The sequence below is a fragment of the Labrus mixtus genome, chromosome 3 (assembly GCF_963584025.1).
Source record: "Labrus mixtus chromosome 3, fLabMix1.1, whole genome shotgun sequence".
NCBI lineage: Eukaryota > Metazoa > Chordata > Actinopteri > Labriformes > Labridae > Labrus > Labrus mixtus.
The window spans coordinates 32,010,702-32,029,571 of record NC_083614.1 but is presented as its reverse complement, the minus strand read 5'-3'; the positions used below and the strand labels follow the sequence as shown (position 1 = coordinate 32,029,571).

Genomic DNA, 18,870 nt, shown 5'->3' with positions numbered 1-18,870 from the left:
AGGCCTCACTCAACCCTCAGGGTGACCTTTACAACTATGGGGATGTTTTTTTTCCTGATGATGAAACAGACAAAAATAAATCTCTTTATTTGACCTACAAAATAAAAACCCTGAGATCCTCAGTAAGAAGATTTTTTATTTTCATAACCTGTCACCTCTGCTGTGGGATAAGGTGTCCCTCGAGGAGATTTTAAAGCAGGCTGGCAAAACAGCATTTTATATTTTTTTGCAAGCTAAAGATGCATTGTGACTCGCATGTTAGACTTTTAAAATAAAGAATGAAAGACGACATTTTTGTCAAAAAAACAAAGAAGCATGCCGACACACGTTCTGAAATCGATCACTAAAGAACACTAAGAGTACCTTTTTGTCAACAGGGGGCGCCAAAAGCAATAAAACCTGAACGTTTCTCACATGAACATTATTTGAACTCATATCAATCTGTGTGTCTATTGAGGCAGCTTTCAGTTGACTTACTTAATAATAGGGCTCCCTCCTGGAGTGTTAAAAAAGGACAGTAAACCATATTAATTAAAAGGAGCACGCAGACTAATCAAAGGGAACTTATGACTGTGACATAATCAGCCATTTGACTTTGTCTTATTAAATATGACTGCCCTTCCCTCATTAAGAATGTATCGATTGCCTTACATCATGTATAAATAACCACACGGGGAAAACATATCCGCCTTTAAGAAAAGAATCCAATACAAAAAAGTCAAAAGTATCATATCTAAGCTTCTTACATGCAAACACTTTCTGGTTTGATTATGTTTCTATATGACAGCAAAAATTATATAGTTGGATTATGGAGAAAACAAGAAATGGGAGGAGAATGATTTTCAAATGATTTTTTTATTTTTTATCTTGTGACCCAAACAACCAAGTAATTAACTGAGAAAGTCTTAATCATTGCTGATGATGATATCAGTGTCAAACAATGGAATACAGCAACTTTACAAGTCTACATTCACTATCAATTTGGTCAGCTGATACTAAAAGCCTAAATCAAAGCATCTTGACTGAAAAATGTAGATTGATGAATCCTGATTTAAAACCAATGATTTATTTTGTTTATTTTATTTAATTATTTTAATTATTTCATTTATTTTATTTATTTTATTTATTTTATTTATTTTATTTATTTTATTTATTTTATTTATTTATTTTATTTTATTTTATTTTATTTTATTTATTTTATTTATTTTATTTATTTTATTTATTTTATTTTATTTTATTTATTTTATTTATTGTATTTATTTTATTTATTTTATTTATTTTATTTATTTTATTTATTTATTTTATTTTATTTTATTTTATTTATTTTATTTATTTCATTTATTTTATTTATTTTATTTATTTTATTTATTTTATTTATTTTAATTATTTCATTTATTTTATTTATTTTATTTATTTTATTTATTTTATTTATTTTATTTATTTATTTTATTTTATTTTATTTTATTTATTTTATTTATTTCATTTATTTTATTTATTTTATTTATTTTATTTATTTTATTTATTTTATTTATTTTAATTATTTCATTTATTTTATTTATTTTATTTATTTTATTTATTTTATTTATTTATTTTATTTTATTTTATTTTATTTATTTTATTTATTGTATTTATTTTATTTATTTTATTTATTATTATTTTATTTATTTATTCATTGTCCTTTACACAACCAATATTAAATCTGTAATTACTGCTGTGTGCCACATAGTGACACTGTAGCTCCATTCATGACCCTCTGTCTTTGAAAACAGTTTTGTAAAGACTTGAAGGTGAAAGAAATCAGACAACCAACAGATGAGCTGTGAGTAGTACCAGCTGCCGGGAATCATTTCATACCACCTCAAAGATCTCAGACGGGAACAATAACAACGTGTACTGATGGTGACAGAGACAGTTAGACGGATTAGGATTCAGTAAACGACACGGTTAGGATCAGATATGTGACATGTTAAACACAAAGATTATCTTTGAAAATGGAAACAGCTTGTCTGTTGTGAAGTTCAAAGTCATTTTTAGTTTTGCCTCGAGTTAAATTGTTATAAAAAGTATTTATGTTGTAAGTTGTGTTGAAGGTATAGAAGTCAGATTTCATCATCAGATGGGCACACAAAGCCTTATAAAGCCTTTATTATAAGCAAAGATAAAGACACTTTAAGTCTCCTCTTTAAGCCTTACACTAATGGAAATCTGTCTTCATGTCAGTCTCAATAATAATAAGACCAGACAGTACAACCATTTCCCTCCTAACACAAAAATGATTCACAAACACTCGACTTAAGATCTTGCTTACGGGATCTTTAGGAAAAACTTGTGTTGTTTCACATGTGGGTGAAAGACAGGTATGTCTTTGAGGTTTGATGTCTCAGCTTCACAATCTGAAGGTTTTCAACAGAATAAGTTATAGTTAGTTTGAAATGTTTAATTCTTGTTTCAACTATCACATTTATAAACAGCTAATAGATTGATGGAGTGATTTCATCTTTTTGGCTAATCTTAGTATTTCCTTGTTTTCTCCAATTTTATGGACAATTTACAGAGAACACAGATTATTTAATTAATGTGAAATGTTTAGAATCCATTCTTTCCAGTCGCAGCCAAGAAGAAGAAGCCAAACAAGATTGTTTTGTTTTTGTTTCAGGTTCTCTTTTCACCTTAACACTTGTCCTCCTCTGTTTGCCTTTCTTTCTTTCTTTCTGTCTCTCTATCCATCGTCTTCATCTCCCTCCTTTTTGTCATGCAGTTCAAAGACATTTGGCTTTAATCAACGAGCCCATTTGGACAGACAGGGGCTGCTTCTGTTACATGTGTGTGTCAGTGTGTGTGTATATGTTTGTGCTGTTGTGAGAGTGTGGGAGCGTGATACTGTGAGATGTTTGAGTATGTGTTGTAAAGAGTCTTAACTCTACTAATGGTTTATTCAGTAACCTGAGCAGGTGTTTTATGAACATGTGAAGATATTCTTTCAGGCATTTAGATAATGGGTAACTACTGTGTGTGTATCTGTGTGTATATATATGTGTGAGAGAGAGTGGTATGGTGAGTTAAGAATTGATTTTATGCTCTTTGAATTAAGGTCTGTCACAGGTCCTCTGAAGTCAGGTACACACACACACACACACACACACACACACACACACATACCTTTAAACACAGTCACTGATACACACACTGTAGTGTGGGTTCATAGATTTCTATACTGTTGTTCCAAACACAGAATGGAAATGGGTAGCTTAGGCTATAGGTCAGGTAAGGTTAGGTTACAAACTCAATGGCCAAAAGACCAAAACAATGAAAATATTTTGTTGCTATAGCAACTAGGCAATTTGCTACAAGCTGTTTTTCAGAATGAAGCATTATTATGTTGCTTTGATTTACTGTATAAACTCCAAACTGGAAGGAAGTAGCCTAACTTTACATGCATAGAAGTGCGTTGTTGTTGTTGTTTTTTTTAAGACAAATACCAATTCTGATTTTGGTTGAAAAATGTTTCGATTACCAATATGGTGGTGTATATATAATATATATTTTAACAGGAACAAAATCAGTCCTTTTCTTTGTAGGCTGCTGCAAAAATCTTGCACCGTATGAGATTATACATCAGTACTCAGAAGCCTACTTATCAATATATATGTTATAATGAATATCCAACATTGTTATATATTACCAATCAATTCAATTACTGCTCAGTGGTGGTGTTCTGCTACATGTGGGGCAGACAGTGCTGAGAGTCAGAGCGCCCTCTGCTGGACAAACTATGTGATGACAATCATTTTCACATCACCCCAAACATTGTTCACTGTGTTATCTGCACTGTAAAACGTTTTTATCAAAGCTCTCTGCATAGTGAAAAACACATCCTGATACTCATATCAGCTGTTTATTTATTTTATTTAATTAAATGAAGACGGCCTGATGGTATTATAGCTGCCTGATTTATCAGTCTCTACATGGTATCATAGATATGTGACTGGCCTTTGCAATCAGGTACCATTTATTTCATGAATCTGTTGAAAACTCTGTCCACAATAAAGCCAAAAACACACAATGAATGTGCACATTTTTTAATGTTAACACCCTTAACATTCACAAAGCCAGACTTTAACGTTGTTTTTAAGTTGTTGCTAGTTCTGCTTCATTTCCTTGTTAATTGTTTTGCACCAATACACCAAGTCAAATTCCTTGTATGTGTAAATGTATTTGGCAATGAACCCCGATTCTGATTCTGATTGAAATATATGTAGGCAATGTCCCTTTTTTTCTGACATTCAAAAAAAAAAAAAAAAAGCATGAGTAATGGGAACATGTAGATAACTTTGAGTGTTAACTTTTGGTCCTGACTATATGTCTACATACAGTATGCAATCCTTCCTATATGAAGACAGAATTAAAAGTCTACTTTCCACATCAGAGCCAAGAACACTCCTCACAGTACTCACTAAATATTTATACATCTTCATTTCCCCTAAATCAAAACCTAGGTGATTCTTTCTACCTCTCGTTGCCAGCAGAGACGTCTCCTCCACTGCGATAAAGTTTCATATAAACAGATAGAGCTTTCAACCATGTGTCCTGAAACATCTTGCTTTGGCTCTGGATCTAATAAGCCCCACTTGGCTCTGCAGCTCCAGTTGAAATGTGGTGACTAATGCTCTGACTGGCTCTGTGACAGACACCTACCTCAACACATTCTTTAAGTCTCTTTCCCCATTAATAAGTGCTTGTTTATTGGTCTGCTTTCATAAATACCCTCGGAGAGTGTTCCCGGATTATAAAGGGAGGTTTGTTTTACAGAATGTTAATAGGGAAGTGTTAATAGACCTAGAACAATAGCCTGCAATGCAAAACATCAGGCTATGAATGTATTCTCTCTGTTTATCTGCTTGTTTTTAATCTATTTATAGCAGCAGCTTTATTTTGAACAATATGCTCATTGTTTTTCAAACTAACTCAGTTAAAAGTTGCTATATGTGAGGATGGTGGAGATGAGGAAGGAAGACGTGAGTTTAAGGTGATGTAGGTGACTAAAGAGAAAATATTTAAGATTATAAAAGTCCTGAAAGTTCATGTGAGTTCAGCAACAAAGACAAGAGAATAGATGTGATGTTCATCTTGTTGTCTAAGCACCAATCATATGAATTCATAAAGAAGGTAATAATGACTATTGTAGTGTTTGATTTCAAAATGCTGGCATGAAGTTTAATGATTTGGTTAATGGTGACGATAATGACCATGATTCTACAATTCACTGAGCAGACGCTTTTATCCAAAGCGACGTACATCAGAGAGTAAGAACAACACAAGCAAGGATCTAGAAAAAAGAGAACAATGTCAGTAAGAGCAAACGATCAGCTTTGAGTCTGATTGGACACACAGGTGCTGACAGGAAGTGACCAGAGGCAAAGCACAACATTGAGGGCAGTTCTTGAGAGCTCTAATCAGTATAGAAACCATCTTATAAGTCGTCGTTATCAAGGGAGGGAGGGAGTGTAGACCTGGATCAGAGAGTTAAAGTAAGGAGGAGATGTTTCTGTCTCTGTTTTGTTAGCGAGCAGCAGAGTTTTAAATTTGATGCGAGCAGTAACTGGGAGCCAGCGTAAGGAGATGAACAGCAGAGTGACATGTGCTGTTTTAGGAAGGTTGATGATGAAACTGATAAAGCATTTGAGGTAAAAGTAAAGATGACAAAAATGACACAAAAAAATCCTGGGTGATACATACGAGAAGATAGCCTATTCAATGCAGCATAATGATGAAGTGTAAAGTAAAGGTGTGCATGTGTGAGTGTGTAAGTGATGTATGTAGAGGACGGAAAATGATTGGAGTTGGTGATCTTCAGATGCATGGCAGATTTTGACATCTTATGGGAAAGTTTCGTTTGGAAAATGTGTTGACTAATCTTTGGACCTAATGGGTCAAATAAGTAGCCTAATGATTAAAAAACGCTGCATTATGTTGTATATTGTAGCCAAACCTAATTTTTAAAGATTGATAGGCTGTATTTTCAATACCTTTGTTTGAAATTTAACACACACCATTAAGTCTTTATATACACCCATGTTAACCATAAAAGGATTGTGTTGTAAAGTCAAATGCTGCCCCAACAAAGACTCCAAACAAAGTTAAGAGGAAGTTGGATGAGATCTGATGATGTGATGGATATCGAGATGATGAAATCTGCACATGCAGGTGATGATAGTTGGGGAAGTTGGTATGAAGTTAGAAGACTTTAACCCAGTGGTGTCCAAACTTTTTTCCTTGCGGGCCAAAATTGTCGTGTTAGAATCGCTCGCGGGCCACAGGTTTTGTTTTTTAGGATATAGTTGAAAAAAATAGTAAGGCTTCGTAGATCAGAATCAAAAGGCTCGCCGAAGAATCCCTTTAATAAAAGGAAATCAAGTATTTTGATTTCTTCGTTCTACTTCGTTTTTTTTCCTCAGAATCTCGCCTGTAACGTGGTTCATGTTTTTGGAAAAGCTTTCTGCATTTAGCATTTAGCGCAAAAACTGTGCACAAGTTGTTGTTTTTTTTTTTTTCCATAGTTTACAAAAAAATGTGGAAAATAGTAAAAGCTGTAGACTTAAAAAAAAAAAAAAAAAAAAAAACCAACATACATGTTACTGAACATTTTCTATTTTAGGAATATTGTTCAGCCCTTGTTAACATGAAAAAGAAAAATAAGATAATGTGCCAATCTTAATCGAGGCCGTGAGCCAAAATCTTGTGATTCTTTATTTGAAGTCACGGGCCGCAAAAAATCCCCTGAAGGGCCGCAAATGGCCCTCGGGCCGCACTTTGGACACCCCTGCTTTAACCTATAGGCTACAAAGTAAAGCAAAGAGGTGGGTGACCTGTGGTTAGGGATACTACGGATTGAGAGACTACTATAACTCCGCGTGGCAGCACGTGTACCGGTGGTGGGAGTGTCCGCGTGGAGCGTTGAGCTGCTTCCCTCCATGCACGCGCACAGTGTTTTCATTCTGCACTTAAAGGGTCGCGAGAGCAGGACGTTGACGAGGAGGAACATTACCTACAAGGTTTTATTTTCCTGTAATATCCCCCCCGGTGTGATGTCAGTGTGCCGGACCGGTTTGGTGCTCGTGCTCCTGTGCGCGGTGGGTTTTTTTGCGGTGTCTCGCGCCCGCAGGAGTTCACCGGAGCTCGAGGATGTTCAGGAGAAAATCTACAGCGCGAGATGCACGTCCAGGTGCCTCAGTCTGCACATGAGCCAGCTGACTGCTGCCTTCAGACACCTACAGGTACAGTCACCTTGTTCTTTATTAATGAGGTTTTACTGAAACATGACGCACAGTGAGCGGCAGACATGAATCACCAGAGTCCACAAAATAAATTAATCATGAAATAAAAACTGTGATAACGAGTGAATAACCTGTTTTATGATCGGTGCCTCTTAAACCAGAATCTTAACATCTTAGTTTGACGTGTATTTAAACCCCTACGTGACCCTCAGAGGTAATTTAATTCACTAATTGAGTTGTTGTCAACACGCGCTACCCTGACAACCTACAGCAGGGGTGTCCAAAGTGCGGCCCGAGGGCCATTTGCGGCCCTTGAGGGAATTTTTTGCGGCCAGTGACTTCACATGAAGAATCAGAAGATTTTGGCCCGAGGCCTTGATTAAGATTGGGACATTATCTTATTCAGGTTAACAAGGGCTGAACAATATTCCTAAAATAGAAAATGTATGTTGTTTTTATTAATCTACAGCTTTTACTATTTTCCACATTTTTTTGTAAACTATGAAAAAAAACGTATGCAAAGTTTTTGCAAACAAGCGGACTGTTGTTTAACCATTTGATGACCTGAGCTAAATGCAGAAAGCTTTTCCAAAAAAAAAAAAAAAACCCACGTTACAAGCTTGATGCTGAGAAAAAAACCACAAATAAAAGTAGAACGAAGAAATCAAAATGTTTGATTTCTTTTATTAAAGTTTCTTTAGTGAGCCTTTTGATTCTGATCTACAAAGCCTTACTATTTTTTCCACTAGATTTTAAAAAACAAATCCTGTGGCCCACAAGCGATTCTAACACGACAATTTTGGCCCGCAAGAAAAAAAAAGTTCAGACACCACTGCCCTACAGGGTCTTGACCCCGTAAGTGGTATCAAGTAGGCAGTTCAGCTTACAGTAGTCTTAATTTAGCCAAACTGATTTTTTATTTAAATTATATTTAATTCATTTATGTAGGCAAACAGCACTTTCACGTCTCTTGAAACAGCAGGCAAGTAAATGACAACCAAAGAACCGACAAAGAGTTGTTGTTATCAATGAGAAAAGGTTTATTTTAGAACAACAAAAGAAAACTGAATTTGATGAACAAGGTGCGGAGGGTGACGATTGGACAAAAGTGGATGTGTCAAAGAAATAAACTCAACAAAACAAAATCAGACCTAACTAGTCTCTAACCTCTTATAAAGAAATCCAAAAACAAACCTAACTAACTTCTCTACAAAATATTGAAAGAGACAAACCACACTTAGTGTTTCTAACCAAGTTAACTAAGTAAGTGTCGCAAATGTAGGGAAACCCCGACTTACCTCGTCCAAACTGACCACAAACCTTTCAGAACAATGATCCAAAACACAAAAACTGACAGAGAACGATGATCCAACATGAGTGACAGAGAGCTGCAGAGTCAGTGTGTGTTTATATGGAGCCTCTCAGGTGCTGATCCTTCAGTTGCTGGGTGAAACAGGTGAGGTTGATTAGGTGATTACCTAGAGGAGTGAGGTCTCATGCTGTCAGCCATGTAACAAGCACAATCCTCCAAATTGTTCTAGGAAGATAATGAAAGGGGACATGTGAAGTGAGGGATGAGCAACGTTTTGTGCAGTTGGGGATAGCCGTTCTGTGGTATGAATGGCTGAGGCTTCCTTCAATAATATGATAGAAATTATGAAATAATACATTCTCATAGACAAACATTAACTCTGGAGAAAAAGCCAAGCCAACAGGTATGACCATGGTTAAATCGCCTGTCCCTTAGTTGTGTTTTATTAAAGCTCTTTGCTCTGGAAGGTCTGTAAAGAAATGTCAACTTAATGTCTTGTTGTGCAGTGATTTGAGCTGCTGTATCGTCTTGATAAAAAGTACATTGGATCAATGTCAGCCTTTATACTTCATCAAAGTAAAAAAGAGTGATATTGACTAAAAACAGTGACTTGGTTTCCAACTGAAAATGAAGGATAAAAGTGTTGTTTTGATGTCACTCTGATTCCCCTGCACCAGTCATCAGAGGGTTAAATGTAACCTTAACATTATTTAAGTTGTTGACAAAAATTAGTCATCTCTGTGAAATCGCTGGCCTGTGTTTCGGTGGCCTTTGTAGTGAGGAATGTGAGATTAACAGGGACATTATAGGACGTTACCAAGTTCTGAAAAAAGCCACTTATCGTTAACGGCTTCAACATGTGCATGCTGTGTAGTGGGTGGGAAAGTCATTAACCGCAGAGTTTAGCCCCAGTGGCTCTGAGGTGTGTAGAAGAAAGTGTGTGCATATCTGTGTGTGTATGTGGTTTGTGTTTGCATATGGTCATGTAAAAAAGTGAAAGTTTGGTCTGGTCCTAGTCCATCCAGAAAAAGACCTCCGCCACCTGTGCATTGGATAATGAGGGTGGCCTCTGGATGACTCTCTTGCATTGCAGTGTGTTGAACTGTGTGTGTGTGTGTGTGTGTGGAGTTTCTGGAATAGAGGTGTGAGAAAGGGAACATTTGGTTTAAACTTTTATGAAGTGAAGGGCAGTAGTCAGATGTTGAGCATCAAACAGCAGCGTAGGAAACAAGACCTACTAACTGGGAGGTAGTTAAAGGCTTTAATCATCAAATGTGATGTGTGTTGAGGATTCTTAAGGTCGGTACCTTAAATGTTCTAAAATGCACCTAAATAGTTTGTACACTTCTGACTTGGTAGGTAATGATTTTTTTCTTCAGTGTTGCATTTTAGATTTTCTGCATTTTAAATTTGGTTAAAAAAAAGTTTCTTATTGACACATATCCCAAAACATATAGGCTATATTTGCAAATCTTTGAAAAGACCATGACCCATATTGATTATACTGATTATTTTAGGCCAGTGGATATATGGGCTTGCCTTTATGAGACAATGAATGTCATTCTGCTGTGGAAAAACTGTGACAGGATTTTTTTCTATAATTTATCAAAGTGCCAAATCAAGAAATGCATCCATCCATTTTCTTCCGCTTATCTGGACCGTTTTCTAGCTCCTCCTGGGGGGATCTTGAGGCGTTCCCAGGCTGGATGGGATATATAATCCCTCCAGAGAGCACTGGGTCTTCCCCGGGGTCTCATTCCAGTTGGACAATAACCAGAAGACCTCCAAAGGGAGGCGACCAGGAAGCATCCTAATACGATACCGAACCTCCTTAAAGGGATACTTCACCCATTTGCATTTATCTTTGTATCATTAGAAACCTGGTAGTATTTTTGAATGGTCGTGCATCCCGCCCTCATTTCCCCCTGAGACTGGAAAGTTCTGTATTCCTAAATCTGAAAAGGAGCTTCCAGTGACGGAAATATCGTCCGCCATATTTCTTGGAAGCTATGCTAACAGGCTCTATGGAGAAAGCTGATAATGGTGAAAAAATATAAATATAGCGCCGAGACGGCTGCTGCCGACAGGCCGGTCTTGTGTTTTGGCTGCTAGCCCCGGCGGCCAGCGATTCTGATTCTGAAATCGAGGACCTTAGTGGGAGTGGCCTGCAGTGCTGTGCATTCTGGGATTCGGTGTCTTTCATCAACATGAGCCAAAAAGACACTTTCTGCCTTTTCTCGGCCAAGAAGGAACCAACTTCAAAATGTATTTCACATTTCTACATATATGACCCAATGTCAATACAGATTCATGTTTCAACGGGTGAAGTATCCCTTTAAGGAGCCAGTTGGAGCACCAATGGAGCAGCAGCTCTACTCCAAGCTTGTTCCAGAGATCAGAGCTCCTCACCCTATCTCTAAGAACATCCATCCTTTGGAGGAAACTCATTTCAGCTGCTTGTATCCGCAATCTCATTCTTGAGGTTTCATTAAAAAATCAAGAAATCGATAGTCAAATTACTCTGTAATGAAAATAATCATAATTTTTAGTCTTAAATAAAAAATGTAATATATCATAGTAGAATAGGAGAGAAAAAGGCGGGAAAGGACCGTGTTGATGTGTGATAAACCTATTTAAAGTCTTTATATGTGATTTTTCACACTTAAATATAATATAAATCAAGTATATCCTCTGAAAATAACTCTGTGAGTCATGACTGTCTACAATGGGTGTAACACCCGAGTCCCACTGTCTGTGATGTTTTCAGAGTTTTCAGAGTCCTATCTTCACTTTGTTTACATCGCCCGGACGGCCGGCTGACTCCTCCCCTCGTGTATAAAAGTTGTTTAATTGAGGGACTAGAGAAAAGAAGAATAACATACTGTACTCACTGCTTAACTGTGTTTCTAGATCACGCTCATTTCAGGTAAATTTACATGCAGTGTGAAGATACGAGCATAATAAAGATCGCTAGCATTAGCATGCTAACACAACAATGCACCGCAAGTTGTTTTGGTTTCATGCTGGTGCTCAAGGGCGACATCTGCTGGATCAAAAAATCACATATAAAGCCTTATAAAGGGCCACTGGAAATGTTGTATTTTACCAAATTTGAAGAGCCTCTAACTTTGAGAAAAAGTAAACAAGTGCCCTCACAGCCACTTCCTGAGGAGTAGCATCACTCCTTTAATATAGGACAGTATCACATCAGAGAGTTTCTGGAATGACTGTGTGTCTACACTACACATTCATTCATTTAAAAACATAGAAAAACCTCTTGATAACAGCTCCAGTAACTATAACATCAGTGACGATAAATAGGTCTTTACTCATCCACCACACTCTGACACAAACACACACAATGCTTCCTCTGGCTTCATGTGGGTGAACGCTGAGTTTGTGTGTGTGTGTGTGTGTGTGTGTGTGTGTGTGTGTGGTTAGTGTGTGTAGCCACTAGAATGTGAGTCACCAGTTTTCTATTTACACCTCTCTTTCTACAGCTTCTCTGGGCTTTCCACTACTTTCCCTTGTATGGAGTAATATTGTAATTATAGCTGTTTGTGTGCACATGAGCACATATATACTGGTATGTTGTCATATTCCAAAAAATTCCTCCTTGATGTAAACCCCTAAAAATAAGGAGAAGACGTCCGCCTCGCCTGCAAAGCTGGATCTGTGTGCACATACGTAGTTAATCAGATTAGACTGCGTGTCTTAAACACTCACAGGTCTGTGGTGATGATGAGCGGATGGGTGAGCAGTTCGAGCCAGGTTCTTTAGAGCCAGAGCGAGGCTGAATGAGCCGCCTGTGCATTCATGTTTACGCGTGAGTGTGTGTGTGTGTGTGTGTGTGTGTGTGTGTGTGTCCCGGCTGCTCTGCGGTAGGTAACTCTAATCAGCCCAGAGGTCGGTCAGCCAACCAGTCATGCTCTGAAAAAGACCAGAGACAACGAGCGGGTCGGGTTGCACAGAGACAGACGACGGCCCCGATGAAGGCAGGTAGATAGATGGACAGGCATTGGACGATGGAAAGACAGGTGGACGCACAAACAGACAGGTGTTACAAACCTGATGAACTGATGCACAGGCTCATGCAGAGCAGGCAGACAGGGGAGCAGAGAGACAGGCAGCAGGGTGGATACTGCAGGAGACAAAGGCTTGCTTGATTCTCCTCGGAGATAAAGCCTCTCTCTCTCTGCGGCTTTGTGACTGTACTGTCATTTGATCAGGAGAACCACACGGTGATAAAATTCTGGCAGCGTAGGAGTGACTCTCACCTGAAACCAGGATGAGAAATTCCAAGGCAGTAAATCACAGCTGGGATGGAGAAGCATTAAGCGGCATTGCTTTGTTCTTTCAGCTACAGAAAGAGAGATGGATAGAAAGAGTCTTCACCACTTCAAAAACTATGGGAGCTTTTATATCTGATACTGATACTGCCAGGTATTTCAAGTTAGAAATAACGCCAAGAACAACGAGGAGACAGCTAAACAAAGCCTGTAACCAAAGGTAACAATATCAACTAGGGATGGGAACTTACAGTAATCCCTGTGCTCGATTACTCAAATTACCTAATGAACGAGTACTCTACAATACTTGTAGAATTTATGCCTGTAAAATGACATAAACATCCAATATTTAAACATAAATATAAATAAATAACCAACAACAGAAAGCGATTACGATTTCGATTTCAACGATTTGTTAGCGACGTGTGCTAACAGGGCTAGCAAATGACGTGATGCGAGACTGCCTGTTTTCTGTCTCCGCTGTTTTCTACTTGTGCTTTAAGCGCATGTGGTTAAGCATCGAACTAGTATTTCATCACTTTTCTTGACTGACATGTTGCAGGTGTAGCAGACGCTTCTGTTTTTGTTAATAACGGTGTAATAATATGTTCCTAGAGAGTTGCCGTAGCTGCCGTAAAAAAACAGCTGTTTTTGCTGAACTCTGGCTCTGTGTGTACTAAAGCTGAAGCCGTGGCCGGAGAAGTCATTACCTTTGTGTCCTGTTAATTATTTTCCTACCTAGTATATTCAGTTAGGCGAAAACAAAAAGCTGGGTCACACATGTAACGCTGTATGAGTTCAAGTTTTGTAGCCTAAAGCAGCGCTTGCACAGGTGAGCGAGTAACCAAATGTTACTCGAATAATGGGGTCAACGTCGAGTACTCGTACCCATCCCTGTAGTCTTCCAAGTGGGGCGGCCCGGGTTCAAATCCAGCCTGTGGCTTCTTTCCCGCATGTCATTCCCTACTCTCTCTCTCTCCTTGATGCAACGACTCTATCCACTGTCCTGTCTCTCAATAAAAGGTACAAAAAGCCCCAAAAATAAACCTTTAAAAAAAAAACACAGGCACTTGGATTTTTTGCATTCGTGTCATCACCGGTTTGAAAACACGTTTGGTTGGTTGAGGCATTTTGCATGACAAGATGATCTACAAGGCCGTTAGCAAGAAACACAATTGTTTGAGATATAGTGTCAAAAAAACCAGATCATTGCTGCGATATTCCAGATGTCCTATAATTCAAATGGTTGATTCAATCTCTGTGAAATTTTAAAAAAAATGTAAAAAAAATATATATTTGTAATCTTGGCGACTAACATGACAAAGCAGAACCTTCCTGCAAACATTTATTACAGTGAAATCACAGAGAAAAGGTAGTTTAATAATGCTGCAGTAAGCCACAGTGCAGCCTTATATATGATCTGGTAGTTCAAATAAATCTACTATTCACTATAGATGCTCCAATGCTGTGAAGAAACTCAGGTTGTAGTAGTTAATCTGCACAGTCCCCTCAGAGGGATACAGAATTAACTGAGCTATTTTGCTCTCTAAGTGTTGTCATGAACTCAGATTTGACAGCGTTTGATTATCCTACAAATGTGGAAGTTCTTGTCTAACAAACATTGATAAAGAAAATAATCCCACAAGTAACTTAATGAGATTTCTGTCTGAACACATCTCAAAACGCCAAAATGAACACACTGAATCTCATATATTTGATTGGTGCAAAAATAAAGATAATAAAAGAGTTAATCGAGTTGAAGTGTCTAAACTATTTCTTGGTCAGGACCGGTTATTTTCTGGAGTCTTTTCTAGTTGACAGGCGACTCAGTTTCTGGCAGCTTCCAATTTTAAGATTTCAAAGTCGTCTCATTCTCCAAAAGTTGGCAATTTGGGAAATATTTGTTGTTTATTTATTGATGTTTTTTGCACCAATGGGCTCTCAGACATGCTGCTGTCGGAAGTGAACCGAAACCACAGTCCAGTGCCGACATAGCAATCGGATGAGGCAACGTTCAGGACCGTGTAACGACCTCGCTCTCTGTTGTGACTCTTGTTGTTTACGGGATGCTCGTACCAGAAAGACTGAGACTGACACACACACACACACACACACACACACACACACACACACACACACACACACACACACACACACACACACACACACACACACACACACACACACACACACACACACACACACAAACTAATTAAGGGCTTCTGTCTGGAAAATTCAGACCTCAACAAAGGCTTTTTTGGAGCAACTTTACATTCACCGCAAACACACTTACAGAAACAGCACACACACACTTACGCACACAGACACACACACACACACACACACACACACACACACACACACACACACACACACACACACACACACACACACACACACATACACCGTAGCTGTGTTTGCTTCTGGTCATCTGGGTGTGATTAGGAGAGTTAATGCATCGTGTTAAATAGACTTTCTACTGCACCTCACCACAAACACTGACCACAACACACACACACATAATATGTGCACACACCCTCTCTCTCTCTCTCTCTCTCTCTCTCTCTCTCTCTCACTGTCTTTCTCTCTAACACACACACACACACACACACACACACACACAGGCTCACTTTTTATCGCTGCATCTGGCCAAAGTGTGATTTATATCTCAGTCTCTTTCAAACACTGAAGGGTGTCTGCAGCTGTGCGCTTGCATGTCGACCGTGCACATGTTCCTCTATGTGTTTATGCACGTTGGGTTTTGTTTCTCTACCTCTTTCCTGTTGTTGCATCCAGTAGTATCAGGTTGTTTTTGTCTTTAACAATGATTACTGTGGACGCAGCTTTCACCACGGACCATGTGTTTCTCCCACTGCGGAGGGTCAGTCATGTTTCTGACAAGTCTCTTGTGTCGCAGATTCAGGGAAAATGTCTCCTTTCAATCCCTCTAAGGATAGAAAAGTTTAATACCATGTGCTCGCTGTGTAATCCAGCCACATGGAAATCCATCGTTAAAATGAATTCTTTGCACTTTTTTTATGTTTTAAGTCATATTTCATAAGTTGGGTCGAAGTTAAATTCTCTGGATAGTTTTCATGCAAGGTACCTTGTAACGACTGCACAAGGATTTTTTTATTCAGCCATGAACCGTAAATGCTCAAAAGACCAAAGAGCTCGGTTCTCATTTCATATCGGTTTTTAATGTTTTCAAATACATAAAAACTTACGCACAGCTTCCTCTGTTTCCAGAAGTTAAGAGAAACAATAAAAGGTTTTTACATTATTAATAACGTTCTTCCACTAAGGATGAAAACACACTATTAAAAGTTGGCTTCCCATTATTAAAATAACCCTCTGGCCAGATGAACAGCAGTCACCAAAATTTATTGCGTCCTGTTTCATAACTAGTATCCACTTCTTCCTTGCCAGTGTCCTCCCCGCTTCTATTAACTAATATTTATTTCCATCTTTCACCTCCGTTTTGTCCGCCTCCCTCTGCTCTTTTCAACTTCCTCCCTCACTCCCATTTCCTCTCAGTCCCCCTTCATCCAACTTCTTTTCTCTTCTTTCAATCGTCCCTTTCTTTCCCTGTCGTTTTTTTTTTGCAGCTTTATGCAGCTGTTTTTGCTGCGCAGACACACACACACACCAAACTCACACACACATTTTGCAAACCCATCAAAACTCCACTTTGACCACCATTTGATCTCCACATGGCACAGGCCCATCAAATATGCTGTGATTGTTTATGACAGCAAATATGTCCCTTGAAATTGACTTTGCAATGACTGTTAAAATCCACTTATGTGGGGCGCTGGTGGAGCAGTGGTTAGTGCGCACGCCTCATGTATGGAGGCCTTGCTCCTCAAAGCGGGCGGCCCAGGTTCAAATCCAGCCTGTGGCTCCTTTCCCGCATGTCATTCCCCACTCTCTCTCTCTCTCCCTGATTTCCGACTCTATCCACTGTCCTATCTCTCCATGAAAGGCACAAAATGCCCCCCCCCCCAAAAAAAATCCACTTTTGTGTATGTGTGTGTTTCAGAGGGAGCTGGAGAGAAGTGACAGAAAAAGAAGGGAGGGCAAAAAGGACAGATTCAAAAGAAAGTGTGAAAATGATTGAGAGCGGGGATGAAGATGTGAGGCCAGCGGGGGGGGGGGGGGGGCAGCTTTGTATCTCATCAAAAGAAAATCTGGGGATGCTTAACCAGCCTTTACACTGTCTCTACAGTTCTTTGAGTGAAGCATCTTCAGCATGTCATCACTGGGGTTTTCATGTCTTCTCCAGTTAATTTTTTGACAGAAAGACAGAAAGAAATGTTTGTGGGCTTTTCCTCTGTGAAATCTGTTTTAACCATCATAAAGAAAGGAGGAATTAGAAGCAGAATCATCTGGATTAGCCAGGTCTGTATAGGCACAATTTTATCTAACAGACAGACAAACAGACATACCCTTTGAATAATAATAATCTTTATTTATAGAGCACTTTTCAAAAGCATGTTACAAAGTGCTTTACAAGAACAGCAAATATATAAACCAGGCAGGTCATAGAATAATAAACAAGACAAGATTAAGGAATAAAAAGCACTTTAAAATATAAAATCCCTTTTAAAAGAACTGTAAAATAGACAATTATTTTAAAGGAATGAAAATAGTAACAATTTAAAATCAACAAAAATCAGGAAAGGCTCGCTGGACAAAGTGTGTCTTAAGAAGGGACTTAAAAGAGATGACTGATTCTGCCGACCTGATCTCCACGGGCAGGTCGTTCCAGAGTCTTGGAGCCCTCACGGGAAAAAAAAAAAAGACTTACCTGCTATGAGCCTTTTAGATATGAGTATGTTTAAAGAAGGTTGGTAACTATCCTTCTGCCTAAGGGGAAGCCTTGATGAAGTGTCTAAGTGAAGGACACACGAGAACATTAATGACAAAATGAAGAATATGTTTTATTGGATACCTTGGAGACTGTTGAATTTGTATATTTTTGGGGGAGTTTGAGAGCTCATTAGAGCTGCCATGTAGATTTGATTAGGATTAATCTGGATATGATTAGCATTCAAAACCATTTTTGTGTCATATTAGTCAGCTGCAGCAGTGTAAGGAGTTTGGAAAATGACCTCACTTACTGAAATCGGTCTTTAGAAAAACAGGGAAAAATATTAAAACTATATTAAATATTTAAATAATCAAACTCATGTAAAGCAAACTTAACATTGTTTAATATGGGATCATTTTCTCCCTGGAATTTTCCCTCTTAATAGAACATATTACATTTAAATAAACAAGTAGATCATCTTGTTCACACAGTTATAGGGAGAATATCTTTATGTGGCTGTATAATCTGCTGGGATTGATCATTACTTAAAGCAATAACAAGACTGTGATGCCTTTAGGAGCACGATACGGAGCGGTCACACTGGCCATCCGTACCGTGCCCAAGCACGCTTCAACCCTAAAGTCCAGTTCGCACCGCACGGTACACTTCCTTGGCTTTGGCACACTGCGGAGAGGCACGGTACACTTCATGCACGAGCACAAGCACACGGGTACACAACGCTGACAGATTTCATTCTGGAGAAATCCAGAGTTTCATGTCTGTATCTGACTAACATGACACAATATAAGACACAAAGTAGCTGTCATGTTCTCTGTGTTGTTCTCTGATGTGCGGCCGCAGACTCGGCCGCAAGTCCCTTTTTCTCTTTCTCTCTCTCTGTCTCTCTGTCGCTCTCTGTCGCTCTCTCGTCCGCCTGTTTGTCAACTGAGCACGCTTCATAACATAAAGCATGCATGTGTTGTATTACGACGTTATGTACAAGAGGAAATCGTGCTTTCAGTGTGGGAGTGGCACAGCGGGGGGCCAATCGTGCTTGAGTACGGCACGGTACAGATGGCCAGTGTGACCACGCCCTAAGTCTCTAGCTAGACTTTCTTCCTCTTTAGTCCCCCGATGGTGGAATTAATTACCAAACTCTGTTCAAACTGCAGAGTCCCTTTG

The 18,870-nt window shown here is 38.7% G+C and overlaps 1 protein-coding gene across 1 annotated transcript in view; it reads left to right on the top strand.

Annotated features, from left to right (window-relative positions):
- Window positions 1-6,950: 6,950 nt before the first annotated feature.
- The window catches only part of anos1b (anosmin 1b), a 57,325-nt gene continuing 45,405 nt past the window's right edge, over window positions 6,951-18,870 (top strand). Inside the window, exon 1 of the mRNA XM_061034593.1 lies at window positions 6,951-7,274. Coding sequence (XP_060890576.1) covers window positions 6,972-7,274 — 303 coding nt within the window. The 5' untranslated portion in view covers window positions 6,951-6,971. The remainder of the gene's footprint in view (window positions 7,275-18,870) is intronic.